General features: G+C 43.7%; 2 protein-coding genes and 1 pseudogene across 3 annotated transcripts in view; 2 read left to right on the top strand and 1 right to left on the bottom strand.

The window, feature by feature from the left end:
- The window catches only part of Pi4ka (phosphatidylinositol 4-kinase alpha), a 117,549-nt gene that overhangs the window by 53,867 nt on the left and 47,306 nt on the right, over nucleotides 1-16,376 (top strand). The window lies entirely within an intron of this gene.
- Serpind1 (serpin family D member 1) lies at nucleotides 1,235-14,797 on the bottom strand. The gene is made up of 5 exons (XM_090320564.1): nucleotides 14,721-14,797; nucleotides 10,036-10,883; nucleotides 6,764-7,037; nucleotides 2,191-2,335; nucleotides 1,235-1,463 (listed from the first exon to the last, which is right to left on the bottom strand). Exons 2-5 carry the CDS (start codon nucleotides 10,865-10,867, stop codon nucleotides 1,272-1,274), a joined length of 1,443 nt encoding a protein of 480 aa, XP_090176690.1. The 5' UTR covers nucleotides 10,868-10,883; nucleotides 14,721-14,797; the 3' UTR covers nucleotides 1,235-1,271.
- LOC150045276 (ATP synthase F(0) complex subunit C2, mitochondrial pseudogene) lies at nucleotides 4,949-5,306 on the top strand (annotated as a pseudogene).

The raw sequence follows: 16,376 nt of genomic DNA, 5'->3' as shown, positions 1-16,376 counted from the left end.
CATCCCTACTAGGTCTTGCAGCTGTGTCTTGGGCAAGTTTTAGAACCCTTCTAGCCCTTGTCTTCCTGACTTGCAAAGTGAGGAAATAAAGTTTCTGTTAGAAAGCCTTCATGCACAAAGCTTATGTTCTTGCTCCCCTCACTAAAGATGCAGACCTTGTGGATTTTGAGTGCCTTACCCAGGCAGTGAAGAACCTAGAAATATAGTCACTAGATGTTGCTTGCTCTGCAATAGACCCACTGCTCAGCACCACATCCAGGAGATGAAAGGTGATACATATACCCCCACCTGAAGAATGTGTGGACCTCAGGACTTGTGCAACAATTCTGTGCAGACTGTGCACAGGCTTTGGCCACACATCTCATTCTCATCCTGAGAATGTACCCTGCTGTGGGGTGTTAGTCACTGTGTAGATCTTTGTTTGTTGTTCCTGAGGATATTGGCCTTTGCTATTTGAGCTTCAGAAAGAAAATAGAGGCTGGGGCCTAGTGGCTCACGTCTTTAATCCTAGCTACTCAGGAAACTGAGATGTGAAAATCTCGGTTTGAAGTCAGCCTGAGTAAGAAAGTCCATGAGACTCTTATCTCCAATTAACCACCAAAAAACTAGAACTGGAGCTGTGGAATTGAAGCCCCACAACCAACCAAAAAAAATAGAATTATAACAGGTATACAGCAAATATGACTATGTTTATTTATCAGTGGAAGAAATAGCAGTGTATATATATACTACCCTCTGGATAGTAGTGAGACAACGGGGGAACACAACTGATATTTACATGCATGTGTAAGATAAGGCCTTGAGAGAATTAAGCCCCAGTGCCTAGGGCTCTGGACCTAGTTGGACACCCTTTTTGGGAGAGGCAAGAAATTTATCATGTGAGTCATTTGTTGCTCTGTGTTCAAATGAGGGACCTGTATGAGAAAGGCTTTGAGTAATAGAGACAGATGTGTAAGAATAGGGCTGTTGGATTGCCCAAGAAGGACTTGTCCAGACAATCTGTTTCAGTTTGCTGTGAGGAGGAGCTGGGAAGGTGAAGCAGTCTGTCTATTGTTCAAACCATCTAGACAAACATCTGACCTATGGATTAGTTATGCAAACTCCACTGAACTTACACCATTGTTTACTATGCAGAATTGTCCCCAACCAAGCTTCTCAGTCCTTGAATGCAAATTGGCAGCCTAAACCTCAGAAGTCATGATGCCAAAACATCTCTGTCCTCATTGCTAGAATGTACCCCCAAAACGCATCAGGTGCCTAGACTGCTGCCACTAAGATCTAGTAGGATTGACCACTCTTCCCATGAAGAGCAGGCAGCTGGTGCGGTGCTCATACACCAGGAACAGAAAGGGGCGGTCAACAGTAAAACGGACTTGGGTGGACAGTGGCATGAAACCCACCGTAGTCACAGCAGCAGCTTGGGTGCCCTCTTCATTCACCATGATGGTGCTTTGGTGTTTGAACTAGAAATTGGAAAAGAAAGGTATCAGATTCTAAAGCATTCTCTGAATGCTTTCTCATTTACATTAAAGATCTAAGGACGACATAAAAATGAAAAAAAAATCACAGCTTGTCAAAATTACCCTTGAAAATATCTCTCATCACCTGGCTAGAATCTGTGTCGTATCTGAATACTTACCTCCAAACTCTAGAATCACATTCACTCTGGACTGTGCCCAGTCGGATAGGCCTTGAGAGTCTAGACAACTCCTTCAGTCCCTGTGTCTCCTCCTCAGATGTCTGGAGGTCATTCCCATCAAGGACACTGGCTTGAATCTGCTACTACATTTAGCCTGGTATTTACTCTCTTTTACTCATTGCCTGTTGTTGACTTGTTAAGTTAAATAAGCTCAATGTAGTACAGTTTCTCTATGTGTTGGATGATCATTCATTATTCTGCTGGGCATAACAGTTCTACACACTGGAGTATATGTCCTTTGCTTGTATATCATCAGCAGGACTGTAGCGCCATACTCCAAGACTACTTCCTATGACTCTCCTGCCCACTGCCTCCCCTATTTGATACATACAGAACTGAGCCCTTTGTATGCCACAGCCATACCCTAAAACAGCTGTAGTACCCCTGACCTGGTAAGTAAGACGGGGTGGTTAATGGACTTGGAAAGATGGGCAAGTTAAGTCTGTGCTGAGGCAGAGCCTGAGGACCAGTGCATATGAAGGAGCAGTTACCAGGTCAATGGTGATCCTTTGGGCTGAGATTCCTGACATGTTGCCATTTTTGTCAAATAGGTCAGTAATCCCCATGGACTTCAGGGCCTCCACAAGATTATAGTTCTTCTCCAGCTTGAACTTAGGCAGAAGCACTTCTCGAGTTCTAGTTGGAAAACAAGATAGGGCCCAGTTTTACCAAACCACAAGTTACAAAATAATCATCTTTTTCTTTTCCTGTTAAATGTGTACAGCCTAGGGGCTGGGAGTATGGCCAAGTGGTAGAGTGCTTGCCTAGCATGCATGAAGCCCTAAGTTTGATTTCCCAGTACCACATAAATGGAAAAAGCCAGAAGTGACACTGTGGGTCAGGTGGAAGAGCACTAGCCTTGAGAAAGCCCAAAGATAGTGCCCAGGCTCTGGGTTCAAGCACCAGGACTAGCAAAAAAAAAATGTGGGCTGGGATTTTGGCCTGGTGGTAGAGTGCTTGCCTAGCATACAGGAAGACCTAGATTCAATTCCTTGGTACCACATACATAGAAAAGCTGGAAGTGGTGTTTGTGGCTCAAGTCGTAGAGCACAGCTTTGAGGACAGCCCAAGGACAGTGCTCAAGCCCTGAGTTCATGCCCCAGGACTGGCAAAAAAAAAAATGTGTACAGCCTAGTATATGTTGCATTTACCACAGAATTGACATAGCACTTCTTTGTTACTCTTATTATTAGTAATAATAGTAAATGGATAACAACTATTTACATGGCATTAAGTATCACAGTAGAAATCACTGATGTCTGTAGATTATTATGCAAATGTACCAATTTATTTCATGCCTATCCTCTGAGGATATTGAGTAATGACTACATAAAATTGAGGTTTGGCGTTCTGTGGTAACCAAGGACTTGACCAGTACCTAAAAAAAGAATCCTTTATCAGGAGTGGTGAGAGACTAGCCTAGAGTACATAGTAAGTCCAAAACTCAACAAAAAGGACTGGTGGGTGGGGTTTATACCTTAGAGATATAACTGCTTATCTAACATGCACAGGCCCTGGGTTCCATCCCTAGCACTGCAAAAGAAATAATTCATGTGCATACCAGACAATGCTAAACATCCCCAGTCCTCACCTCAAATCATTCGATCTCTTAACAAGATGAAGAGAAGTAGTAATGCCTGTAGGGCCAGTTTTAGCATTTTGTGAGGGATAAAAGAAGTATGAGATGCAATTGCCCTCCTTATGAGTGAAGTTGTTTTAAAAAAAGATGATACAAAGAACCGCTGTAGCTCAGTGGTAGAGCACTTTCCCAGCATGCACAAGGCCTTGGGTTCCATCTTCAGCACCACATCCCCTTCCCCCCCCAAAAAAAAATAGGCACATTAATATCTGAATGGCTGGGCTTGGTTAGAGATGGAAAGGATTGATATGTAAGCAAAAGTTTGGGGGAGAATTGTTTTTGCACATAAAGGTAATACTTTGATATTTTTCATCAGTCTCTTTTTTTTTTTTTTTTTTTTTTTTTTTGCCAGTCCTGGGCTTGAGCTCAGGGCCTGAGCACTGTCCTTGGACTTTCTCAAGGCTAGAGCTCTACCACTTGAGCCTCAGCACCACTTCTGGCTTTTTGCTATGTATGTGGGGTACCGAGGAATCAAACCCGGGTCTTCATGCATGCTAGGCAAGCACTTTAACCACTAGGCCAAACTCCCGGCCCCCCATCAGTCTCTTTTGTGTAGGGAACATGAGGCCTTGGTCTGGTTAGAGTGTAGGGAAGGGGATGGGTAGGAAAAGGAGAAAGTGCTAAGCAAACCAGACCAGGAAGCAGGGAATCTGGGTGTTGGGCTAAGAAGCTGTGCTAGCTCCTGTGGATGTGGGTCCACAGAGTATTTCTGAGAAGAGGGGAATGGAAATGATAAAGGGAATGCTGATCTGATGGTCAGTGTACAAGTGGACAAGGAATGGAACCAGCAGGCTGATTTGGCCTTGCTGTGGTCAGAGTGGAGGTCACAAACAGGGGATCTTAGGAAAGAAGCAGGCCCAGAGGGATCTTTTAAAGAAAACACCCATAGGACTTTATGACTAGTAGTATACTTGGGGAAATTACCTTCCTGAAAAATACTTGTTTTGTTTTCTTTGTATTGTTTAATTTTGTTATTGTTTGGCAGTTTGTAATGGAGGGAGGAGTTCCAGGTTTCCTGCTTCTGCCTCCCAAGTACTGGGATTACATGTGTGTGCCACCATGCCCACACTATTTCTGAGTTTTGTGCATTTGTTTGCAGTCTTGTCCTATAAGGAGCCCCAAACTAGGTTCATTTCTTATTATGACCCTCACCAGTATCCAGTAAAACAGACATGTGACCAGGCTCTTCACCCTTTCTGCTATGGTCTAATAATAACCTCAGAAAATATTGTAAGCTAGGGGCTAGGAGTTTGGCCTGTGGTAGAATGCTTGCCTAGCATGCAAGCATGCTAGGGGTTTGATTCCTCAGTACCACATACATAGGAAAAAAAAGCTTGAGAAAGTTCAAGGACAGGGCTCAGGCCCTGAGCTCAAACCCAGGACTGGCAAAAAACCCAAACAAAACAACTATATATATTACACAATATAATATTATATATATATATATATATATATATATTAAGCTCTCCGAATTCCTGCGTTCCCCACCCCTCTCTGTCTTCTCTGCCCCGGGAGCAGCTCTCCTGCCATACCCCGTTACCCCTGAAAATGTATGTCTCTGTTCCCTCCTTGGTCAGGAGCACCTATCAGCTGCTGTGAGCCAACCACTGTCTGCAGTGATACTGAACCGACCAGAGACACTGACAGATGAAAGTCACAGAGAGCCACAGCTTAGCAGGTCCATGTCCCCTGACCTCACTTGTCCCCAGCTGTAGCTTCCAAACCAGCACCATCTCAAAGGACATTGATACAGCAGCCAAGTTCATTGGAGCTGGGGCAGCCACAGTTGGGGTGGCTGGCTCTGGGGCTGGAATTGGCACAGTGTTTGGGAGCCTCATCACTGGTTATGCCAGGAACCCTTCTCTGAAGCAGCAGCCCTTCACCTATGCCATTCTGGGCTTTGCCCTCTCAGAGGTCAAGGAGCTCTTCTGCCTGATGTTGGCCTTTCTCATCCTCTTCTCCTTGTGAAGGAGCTGTCTCCACCTACCATAGTTTTTTCTCCCATGTCTTGTCTCCCTTATATGTTCCTTTTCCTGTACCTCCCCAGGAAGTCTAGGGAAAGTGGTTGGCTCAGGGTTTGACAGAAGGAAAACAAAATAAATTCTGTATTATTAAGAAAAAAAAGAAAATATTGTATATCAACAGTTTTAACTATAGACAATACTCGGACTGGAGAAAAATTATAAAAAGTCCTCAGAGGTCTAGAAATGCCTCACAATTTACTACGTGCAGAATGAGACTGCTAATTTTTTTGGACACCTCTTACATTCCAGGCATTTACCTTGACCATGGTAAATAATCATATGAACTCCACTTTAGGCTTAATGGATCTGGGGTTTAGAGCCACTAATCAAGTACATAATATGGATAAGATTATTTTCAGGCTCACTCTCAGCTACCTTCTGCTACTACTGCTGAAACTGTTCTCTGGAGAGCAGATATGTTGTTCATAAGCAGTTTCTCACTGATCAAGAAATTGGAGCTTAATTAAACAAGAGTGGCCTGTGTCTCAGTTCTTGGTTAGTTTTGTACACACCGCCCCACCCCCCATCAGAACACTGATACCAGCCTAGTGTGTTGGCTCACGCCTATAATCTTAGCTACTCAGGAGGCTAAGGTCTGAAGTTCGAGGTTCAAAGCCAGCTGAGGCACTAATGACCTTGAGACACCTGTCTACAATTAATTACTAGAAAACAGGAAGTGAGTCTGTGGCTCTGGGTGAGGGGCAGTAGCTTTTAGCTGAAGAACTCAAGGACAACACCCATGCCCAGGAATAGGGCAGTAGCCTTGAGCTGAAGAGCTCAGGGAGAGGGTCCAAGCCCAGAGTTCAAGCCCAATCTCACACACACACACACACACACACACACACACACACACACGAATACTGATACCAGGCACTAGTGGCTTACACCTGTAATCTGAGCAAGTCAGGAAGCTGAGATCTGAGGATTGTTGTTCAAAGCCAGCTGGGGCAGGAAAATCTGTGAGACATTTATTAATTTCCCTATTTATTTTGCCAGTACTGGGTCCTTGAACTCAGGATCTGAACACTGTCCTTGGGCTTTCTCAGAGCTAGAGCTCTACCACTTGAGCCACAGCACCACCACTTGCTTTTTCTGCCTGTGTAGTACTGATGATTGGAACCCATGGCTTTGTGTATGCTAGGCAAGCACTCTACCACTAGGCTACATTCCCAGTCCTGAGAGACTTTTATATCCAGTTAACTACAAGAAATTCTGGAAGTGGAGGTTTGGTTCAAGTGATAAAACACTAGCTTTGAGCAAAAAAAAAAAAAGCTCTGAAATAGTGCCCAGTCCCTGAGTTGAAGCCTTAGGGCTACCACTGGCGGGGGGGCTGGGGCAGGGGGGAGAATAACTACCATTTTAATGCTCCTAAAAGCTCAAAAGAACAAACACCGTAAGTACCTGTTTGTCATGCTTTTCTGCCATCTCTCCACTACCTGTGGTGTCAGCTGGGCTTCAAGAGTCTTCATTCCTGACAGTTTGTGTGGGACCACAATTAGCATACTTATGCCCCCCACATATTCCAGCTGGAGGACATCACAGTCAAGCTCTTGGTCATTTGCTGCAAGGAAGTTCCCCTTGGTCTGCATCATGGAGACTTTGACCACCTCTTTTTCATTCAGCCGGAAGTTGTGGTTGTGTGTCGTTTCCACTGGGAATTTATTTACCCAGGCTCCTGTTAACTCAAAAAGAGAAGGCAACTATTAGAAGGACTGAAAATGGGGCTATGGCTCAAAGTGGTAGGGTTCTAGCCTTGAGCAGAAAAACGCAGGGACAACTCCCACGCCCTGAGTCCAAGCACTACATCCAACAATAAAAAGAAAAGGAACTTCATTTCATCCCTGTGCTTGTATTTCAGTTCCTTAGAGGTCTCTGCAGGGCCCATCTTTGAAGTCTTTGATTTCTGGGACTGGGTTGGACTGAGAATTTTCATTTCTAACAAGGGAAGTTACCAAGAAGGTTAGTTTCCTGTGCCTCTTAAGACTTTAGTCTTTAGCTTAAGAGTTTCTTTTTGCTCTCTATTGGAACCTTTTGGCCCTTACACTGATTCTGTAGCAATTATTAGGATATGCAAGTCATATAGTGCTGCCTCAGTATTTTCCCTGTAAATTTGGGTGAGAGTTGTGCATCCAGAAATAAATCCATGTCCATTTTAACCCTAGGATGCTTCTGACTAATAATGATTAGTACTAGATGACAACTGATGACAAGATAGCCATTTATCTAGTCACTTCCCCTGTATTACCTCATTTTGTGCTTCCAGTAGCTACTTTTTATCCTTTTTGGGGGGAGGGAGGGTAAGGAGGATGCATGTGCATGCGTGCGTGCACGTGTGTGTGTGTGTGTGTGTGTGTGTGTGTGTTACTGGGGCTTCAACTCAAGAGCCTGAGTGCTAAATCACTTGTCACAGCTCCACTTCTTTTTGCTTGTTAATGAGATAGAAAAGTCTCATAGACTTTCCTGCCTAGGCTGGCTTTGAACTGCAATCTCAAGTTTGAAGCCAGCCTGCCTTTCGTCTCAAAGAGAAAGAACTAATTCTGGATTTCTACAAATATATGCTACTTTATTCTTACAATTTTGAGATCCTGTGTATATATGTATTTATATTTGTGTATTGAGTGAAGTAATACTTCCTTTAAAAGTATTCCTCTTAGCCAGGCACTGGTGGTGGCTCACGCCTGTAGTCCTAGCTACTCAGGAGGCTGAGAGCTAAGGATCAGGTTCAAAGCCAGCTCAGACACAAAAGGACCTGAGATTATCTCCAATTAACCTCTAGAAAACGGGAAGTGGGGCTTGGCTCAATGATAGGGTGGTAGCCTTGAGCAGAAGAGCTCAGGGACCAGCGCCCAGGCCGAGTTCAAGCCCCATGACCCGCCCAAAAAAAAAAAAAAAAATCTTCTTACTTGGCCTAGTTGCATAAGAAATTCTGGCTTTTTTTTTTTTTTTTTTTGGCCAGTCCTGGGCTTAAGCTCAGGGCCTGAGCACTGTCCTTGGATTTTTCTCAAGGCTAGACCTCTACCACTTAAGCCTCAGCACCACTTCCGGCTTTTTTGTATGTATGTGGTACCAAGGAATCGAACCCGGGTCTTTGTGCATGCTAGGCAAGCACTTTAACCACTAGGCCAAACTCCCGGCCCTCTGGCTTATTTTCTACACTCCTAACCCCCACTTTGCTCACTAGTACAGAAGTATCCTGAAAAGGAATTGTGGTGTTGATATTAGCTGAATTGTTCCAGACACAATTCATGATTCTGTCCATATTCTTGCTTACTGATAATTGGGAAAGAAAACAAAGAAACTCTAGTCCAGGCTAGCCAAATACTAAGAAAGGAGACCCTGATAACCACAATGGTCTCACATGTGGTAAGACCTAGTGCACATATAGACCTGGGAACCACTGGCTCATGCCTGTAACCCTAACTACTCAGGAGATCTGAGGATCTATGGTTCAAAGCCAGCCTGGGCCCAAAAGTCTGGACTCTTATCTCCAATTAACCACCAGAAAACCGGAAGTGGCTCAAGTGGTAAGATGCTGAAGAGCTCAAGGACCTTGCCCAGGCTCAGGACCTAAACTTCTTATCCCCCACCCTCCCTACCCCCACCATAGCATAGCATAGTTAGGGTGTAATATCTCATCATGATTTTATCCCTTTACTAGTATCAGTCAGTGTCTTGTTTCCTGAATAAATTAAAGCTAGAATAGTTGTTGGTTGTTTTTTTGTTTTTTGTTTTTAAGTCAGCCCTGGGGCTTGAATCTCAGGGCCTGGGCACTGTCCTTGGACACTTTTTGCTCAAGGCTAGCACTCTGACACTTGAGCCACAGTGCCACTTCTGGCTTTTTCTGTGTATGTGGTTCTAGGGACTTGAATCCATGGCTTCCTGCATGCTAGGTGAGCATTTTACCACTAGGCCATGCTCCTGGCCTCTAAAACTAGAATAAGTTCTATCTGTACATGCACTAAAAGAATATATTGAACTACTAGGTACTGGTGACTCATGGCTGTAATCCTAGCTACTAAGGAGTCTGAGATCTGAGGATCACAGTTCCAAGCCAGCCCAGGCAGGAAAATATAGGAGACTCTTCTCTTCAGTTAACTACCAGAAAACCAGAAGTCAGGGCTGGGAATGTGGCCTAGTGGTAGAATACTTGCCTAGCATCTACAAAGCCATGGGTTTGATTCCCTGGTGCCACATACACAGAAAAAACCAGAAGTGATGCTGTGGCTCTAGTGGTAGAGCACTAGCCTTGAGAAAGCCCAAGGATAGTGTTTAGACCCTGAGATTTGTTGTTGTTGTTGTTGTTGGGTTTTTGTTTTTGGTTTTTTTTTGCCAGTCCTGGGGCTTGAACTAAAGGGCCTGAACACTATCCTTGGGCTTTCTCAAGGCTAGTGCTCTACCACTAGAGCCACAGCACCACTTCCAGCTTTTTTCTATGTATGTGTTGCTGAGTAATCAAACTCAGGTCTTGCTAGGCAAGCACTCTTCCACAAGGCCAAACTCGCGCCCCCCCCAAAAAAATTTTTTTTAATGCCAGAAGTAAAGCTGTGGTTCAAGTGACAGAGCAAAAGAGCTCAGGGACAGCACCTCAGCCCCTGAGTTCAAGACCTAGGACTGGCAAAAGGAAAAAGAATATCTTATGAGTTTGCTTTGAGAACCATAAAGCTGCTTCTTACCTTTGAAGTAGATGCAGTTTAGAATCATCATCTGGGTAGTAGGGTCTATATTCTCCAGAGCTTCTTTGATAAAGCCCTTTGTGAGCTTCAGAATGTGATGATTTGTTTTTGATATGAAGGCAGGGTCTGAGAAGTCAGCTTCCTGGGCCTCAGCAAAGTAAAACTCTCTCACCTTAGTTTTGAAGTCATCCAGGATGGGAAACTGCTTCTTGATGTAAAGATCATTGACTGACCTCAGTGTGTATCCAAAGTTCCTCCTGAAGAGGCGATGAGTTAGCTTGCGGAATAGATTGTGAATGGTTGTGATCTCATACTTGCTGCTAGCATTAACAAAGTCTTTAAAATGCAAAACCGAGTGCACTTGTTCATGGGTGTTTCCTCTCAGACCTAAGGAAATCATCCCCATGGCAGTAGAAATGCCAACGGGTGCTATGAAGATGTTATCAAAAGTGTTGACCTGCTCCTTTAGTCCTCGGTAAAGGTTGAAGGCAAATTTTGCATTAAGGATGTTAAGACGCTGAATTCGGCTCTTGCCTTGGAAAAGCTGCAGTATGTTGCCTGCACTCAGTTCTGAGTCTATTGGGGAAACTGCATCAATGATGTAAATATAGTCATCATCTTCGCTGAATATCTTCTCCAGGTCCAGGTAGTCGTCATCTTCCTCCCCCTCCAGAATCCAGTCATTGGTCACTGTGTTTTCTTTGTGGAAGTCAGCAGGCAAAAGGGACATGCTCAAGTTTTTATTACTTAGCTGATCAGCAAGGCCTTTGCTGCCTCCACACACACACATTAGGATGAGAGAAACAAGAAGAGGATGGAATGGATACTTCATTTTTGCAGAGCTGAAGCTGGAAGAAGAAACAGATTGAGGTTAGAGGCAACCTGCCTATCCCTACCCACCTTGTTGCAGAGTTCAGTAGATAGCTTAGGGTCTGCACAAGAAGAAAATCTGATAAAGGTAGATCCCATGGGATACATATTTTCTTTAAAGCTTGACAAAATCTTGTAGATTTATACTGGGCCACCTAGGAGATATTTCTTTTTTTTTTTTTGTTAACTAAACATTATCTTCTACAGAAAGCTCTCTCTTCCCAACTCACAGATAAAAGAGTCAGTCTTGTGGAGTGCTTGCATAGTAAATTGAACTCTCAAAATAGAGCTTGGAAAGCAATGCAGAAACTGGAGAAGCGGTGTCTCATTGAGGTTTAGCTCATGGGGTGGGAGGAAGGGTGGCCAGAGTGTGAAGGCTCCACTAAGCAGTAGAATGCCAGCCAGCTGCTGTTAGCTTACACCTGTAATCCTAAAGCGTTTAAGAATAACCCCCAGGCCCAGAGTTCAAGTCCCGTGACCGACCAAAACCAAAACAGTAGCGTTCCTAATGCTGAAGGGAAATTTCCCATGGAGGACTCAGACTTGTCTGTAAGATTTAGAACCTTCCACCTGTAGGAAGGAAGTGTTGAAGAAAAGTGCATGGGCTAGGCTTTCTAGTTATATATTTGTTTGGCAAATATTGGGGCTTAACCAGTACTTAAGGTTAGTGCTCTGCCACTTGAGCCATAGCTTCACTTCCAACTTTTCGGTTAATTGGAGATAAGTACCTCACAGACTTTACTGCCTGAGCTGGCTATTAACTGCAGTTCTAAGATCTTAGTCTCCTGAGTAGCTAGGATTACAGGTATGAGCGACCATGCCCAACTTGGGCTAAGCTTTTTTGTGTGTGTAGGGGGTCAGGGGGGTCATGGGGCTTGAACTTGACCTGGGTGCTGTCTCTTAGCTCTTCAGCTCAAGGCTACTCTTGGGCTAAGCTTTAAAAAAAAAAACAACAGATATTTTAAAGATATTTGAAATGAGTGCAATAATTTAATATTCATTTGTGTTTTGAAACTTGTTTGTAATATGAGGACTAGCTTGTAACCTACTGAGATGAAGCTGACAACTCAAAAGTTAGTTATGACTTGCTATCAGGAGAAACCAAATCTTTTCTATTTTATTGCTTCTAACTTCACCAGGCCTGGTAAAATTTCAAAGGCCTGTCACACACTCTGTTTACGTGTATAAGGTAAGTTGCTAGTTTATCTAACCTGGTTACCTTATCTTTATTTACTCATCCTCTGAGTTCAAAGAGGATTTGACTTGGCTTGACAAGTCCAGGAAGCTTGTTAGATGGCTTTGTCTTGTAGCTATATACTTCTCAGATATTAACTGTGTTCAGGTAAGATAACCTGCTATTTGATGCTCCCTTGTAGGTGTTCTGATCATCTCAGAAACATGAATTGTGCTGTTTGTTATATATCTCTATTTCTTATAAAATACCCACTGCCATTCTAGGCTGATTGGCTACACCTGATTGGCTTTGTTAATGCTGGTAATGAATGTGTATATTGGGGGAGCATCTGTTAATGTCAAGCAGTGTGAGGTATACTCTATGTAACTTCACTCTTCTCCGCACTTTACATATTAGGAGATTTTGAGCCTTTTGCTGTTACTAACAAGTGCTGTGGCTTGGGTTGGAGATAGTTTAGTGCTAGAGGGCTTGCTTAGCATGCCTAGAGCTAGGGTTCCAAAGTCAGCACCACAATGAATCAGTGAATGGATGGATAAATGAATGTGAATGAGTGTGTAGACTTGAACTAGGTTGGTTGAACACCCTTTGTCTTAGCTGGTCCAAGTCAAGTGTTCTGCCTTGTTCACTGAGTGCAGAATTCTCCCAGTTGTCCCACACTCGAGGAATAGCTGCTGCCATTTTTTCTGAAATACTCCTCTAGTACTGGTTAAACAAATCTATTCCATGCTGGTCACGGTGGCTCAAGCCTGCAATCTTAGCTGCTCAGGAGGCTGAGATTGAGCATCAAGGAGCTCAGTCACTACAAAGCCTGTGAGACTCTTATCTCCAGTTAATCTCCAGAAAACCAGAAGTGGCACTGTGGCTCCAGGGGTAGGACAGTAGCCTCGAGCTGAAGAGCTTAGGTCCAGAGTTCAAGTCCCACAGCTGACAAAAAAAATCTATTCCAACATTATTTTGATTCCAACTGAGAGACTTTTTGAAGTGTACATTTTAGCAAGAAAGTCACATAGTATCTGTCTTTGAAAATGTCTGTTATTTGTTTCACCCATCCCTCTAACCGCCTTGCTAGGTACCCCTGGCGTGCACATAGTCTGCACATGTGCAGCAGTTTGTGAAATCGGTTTCTAAGCTGTGGCTACAAATAAAACCAGGCCATTTCCAAATACAATAGGGTCTAGGTATCAATGGAAAGAAAGACACTTTAAAAAAGAGAGAGCCAAGCACTGGTGGCTCATACCTGTAATCTTAGCTACTCAGATGCCAAGATCTAGGATCATGGTTCAAAGGCAGCCCAGGCACGAAAATCTGTGAGACTCTTATCTCCAGTTAACCATCAGAAAACCGAAAGTGGCGTTGTGGTGCTGTGGCTCATAGTGGTAGAGTACTACTACTGAAGAGCCCAGGGACAGCACCCAGGCCCACAGTTCAAGTCCCATGACTGACCCCCCCCCCCCCAAAAAAAAAAGAAGAAGAGAGGAAAATAAGCAACTTGGTGAAGGTTGCCTTGCTGTATTGCATTTAAAAATGTTCTTAGGCTGGGCACGGTAGCTCATGCTTATAATCCTAGCTACTCAGGATACTGAGATCTGAGGATCAAGGTTCAAAGCCAGCCCAGGCACAAAAGGACCTGAGGCTGTTATCTCCAGTTAACCTCTAGAAAACGGAAGTGAGGCTTGGCTGAAGAGTAGGGTGGTAGCCTTGAGCTGAAGAGCTTAGAGACAGCACTCAGGCTGTCCCACACACACAAAAAAAATGTTTTCAATTAGAAAATAGAGTTAAAGGACAAAACAAAAACAAACTTGAATTTATAAGGGTCCAGGAAAACAAACTTGAGGCCAGATAAAGGGGTGGAGTGTTAATCCTGGTATTGATAGAGTATATCTAGAAACATACATAAACAGTCCAAAATACTTTTTATTATTACCTTATCAGAGAAAGGAAAATATCATGATGTTTTCTAGGGATTAGCAATTGAGGATATAAAGAATGACTTCCTATGGGCCAGGAGCGTAGCCTAGTGGTAGAGGGCTCACTTAGCATTTATGAAGCCCTGGGTTCGATTCCTTGGTATCACATGTTCAGAAAATGCCAGAAATGATATTGTGGCTCTTAGTGGCAAAGTATTAGCTTTGAGCCCAAGCCCTGAGTTCAGGCCCCAGGACTGGCAAAAAGGAAAAAGAAAAAAAATAGAATGACTTCCTATTGTTTAGTTGTTTAGTATAATACAAATTATCTAAGGGATAACTTTGGAGTGGGGTATATAGTCTCAACATGTAGCCTAGGCTGTCCTTGAGCTCACTATATTGCCCAGGCTGGCCTCAAACTCAAAATCCTCATTTCTCAGCCTCCTAAATGCAGGGATTACAGGTGTGTTCCACTACACCTAGCTTCCAATTTGAATAATGTAATTTACATATAATGCTTTGGTCTCTTCCACAGTTCATTTTCCACATTTGTCTCAATAATGCAACTAGTAGGAACTTATAATGAGGGAGGCATTTTCCTACTGCTTACAGTAAATAGCTTCTGAATTGTCTTTGCCGAAGAAACCAGTTGCTCATGTCTAAACACCGAAAGTAAGGATTTATTATCAGTAGAAAATAATAGGAATAGAACTTACCTCTGTACTTCTGAGAAGCAGCTTTACAGAGATGCAATCAGCCAGGGTCGCCAGCAGGGTTTCAATGTGAACTTTGGTGCTGAGCTGTTGCTGTGTACCTTCCAAAGTAAATATGGCCCAATTCAAACACTACTCATCTCGCGTGGTCAGCACAAACCCCCTCAGATACGCCTTTGATCACTGTTTAGTGACAGGGAGCTCCCAGTCTCCACTTGGCCTGTCACAGAAGTTTGGATGTGACTGCCACTGTGTTAGCACACACATAACAGTCTTGGTGCCTTCCTTGAAGCCAACACATAACTGAGGCACTGCTCAGTTCTAGAGGCCTGTTGCATGGGAGATAGCTACAGTGCTTCCCTGTCTTCCTCCTCTCAGATTCTCACTAGCCTCTGTAGCACCCATGGCTAGTTTGACTGCTCAGTGTCCCTATCCTTTTGTGATCTTATCCCTTAGTAAAAAGTGAAGGGACAGAAGAAGGTTGGCAGTTAATGGAATTGGGAAACTATGGCATATGCCTTTCTTCAGTTAAGGGTCACTGTGTTCTGTGCTAGAATCTACAGTCTAGCTCTCCACTCTGTTGTAAGAGGAATAGAGGAATATTACTGAGCCGAGCTTTCCAATCCCAAATCAACTTAGGCATTCACAGGAATCTAAGGGCTAGAGTAATGAGGGAAGGGGCAGTATTAGAGCTTTAACTTAGGGCCTTAGACTTGCTAAACAGCCACATCTTCAGCCGTTTACCCAGATTATATTTTATTATTATTTTTACTTTCGTTGGTCATGAGGCTTGAACTCTGGGCTTGGGGGCTGTCCCTGAGCTCTTCAGCTCAAAGCTAGCGCTCTACCATTTGAGCCACAGCGCCACTTCCAGTTTTCTGGTAGTTAACTGAAGATAAGAGTCTCACAAACATTAGTGCTCAGGCTGGCTTTGAACCTTAATCCTCAGATCTCAGCCTCTTAAGTAGCCAGGATTACAGGAGTGAGCCATTGGCACCCAGCTGCACGTTAATTTTAGATAGAGTCACTTCCTGGTCAGGCATACCCCTAGACCACAATCTATTTGCACTTTCCATGAAACCAACATGTTTAGCTGCTATTAGTTGAGAAGGGGTCTTTTTCTTGTTTCTCAGAGCTTTCCTCTGTCATACCATCAGTAAAGGTGACAGGATGTTACTCAGAGAGGCTCTTGCCTGTGTCCAGACATCACAAGCCCTGCTCCTGGCTAACTACCCATTTTCTGTCATATTCTCATACAGTTTGAGCCCAGATCATGTAAAATGTAATGTCGTTACTCCTTTCCCAGTGTTCAGGAAGCCACACTGATCACCCTGACCATCAACCTAAGTTCACACTCAGTATTCTCTCCTCCATAGGGAAGATGATAATCACCCCTACTGCACAAGAGGATTGTGATAATTCACTTATATAATGTGTGCATGGAGTACTCTAGGACATAGTAGACCTTCAATAATGATAGCTGTGTTTGTATTCACAGAAAAGGTTATGGAGATGGTACAGCTTTTATACTCAAGGGGTGTGTGTGTGTGTGTGTGTGTGTGTGTGTGTGTGTGTGTGTGTGCGCGCATATGTGTCTATATGTGTTCAAGCCCTAGTACCAGCAAAAGAAAAGAGGAGAGGGAAAGAGAGAGAAAGAGA

This window comes from Megascapheus bottae, chromosome 28 (genome assembly GCF_031878675.1).
Source record: "Megascapheus bottae isolate mThoBot1 chromosome 28, mThoBot2.hap1, whole genome shotgun sequence".
Lineage (NCBI taxonomy): Eukaryota > Metazoa > Chordata > Mammalia > Rodentia > Geomyidae > Megascapheus > Megascapheus bottae.
The sequence above is the reverse complement of the archived record's forward strand: the minus strand, read 5'-3'. Positions and strand labels throughout refer to the sequence as shown.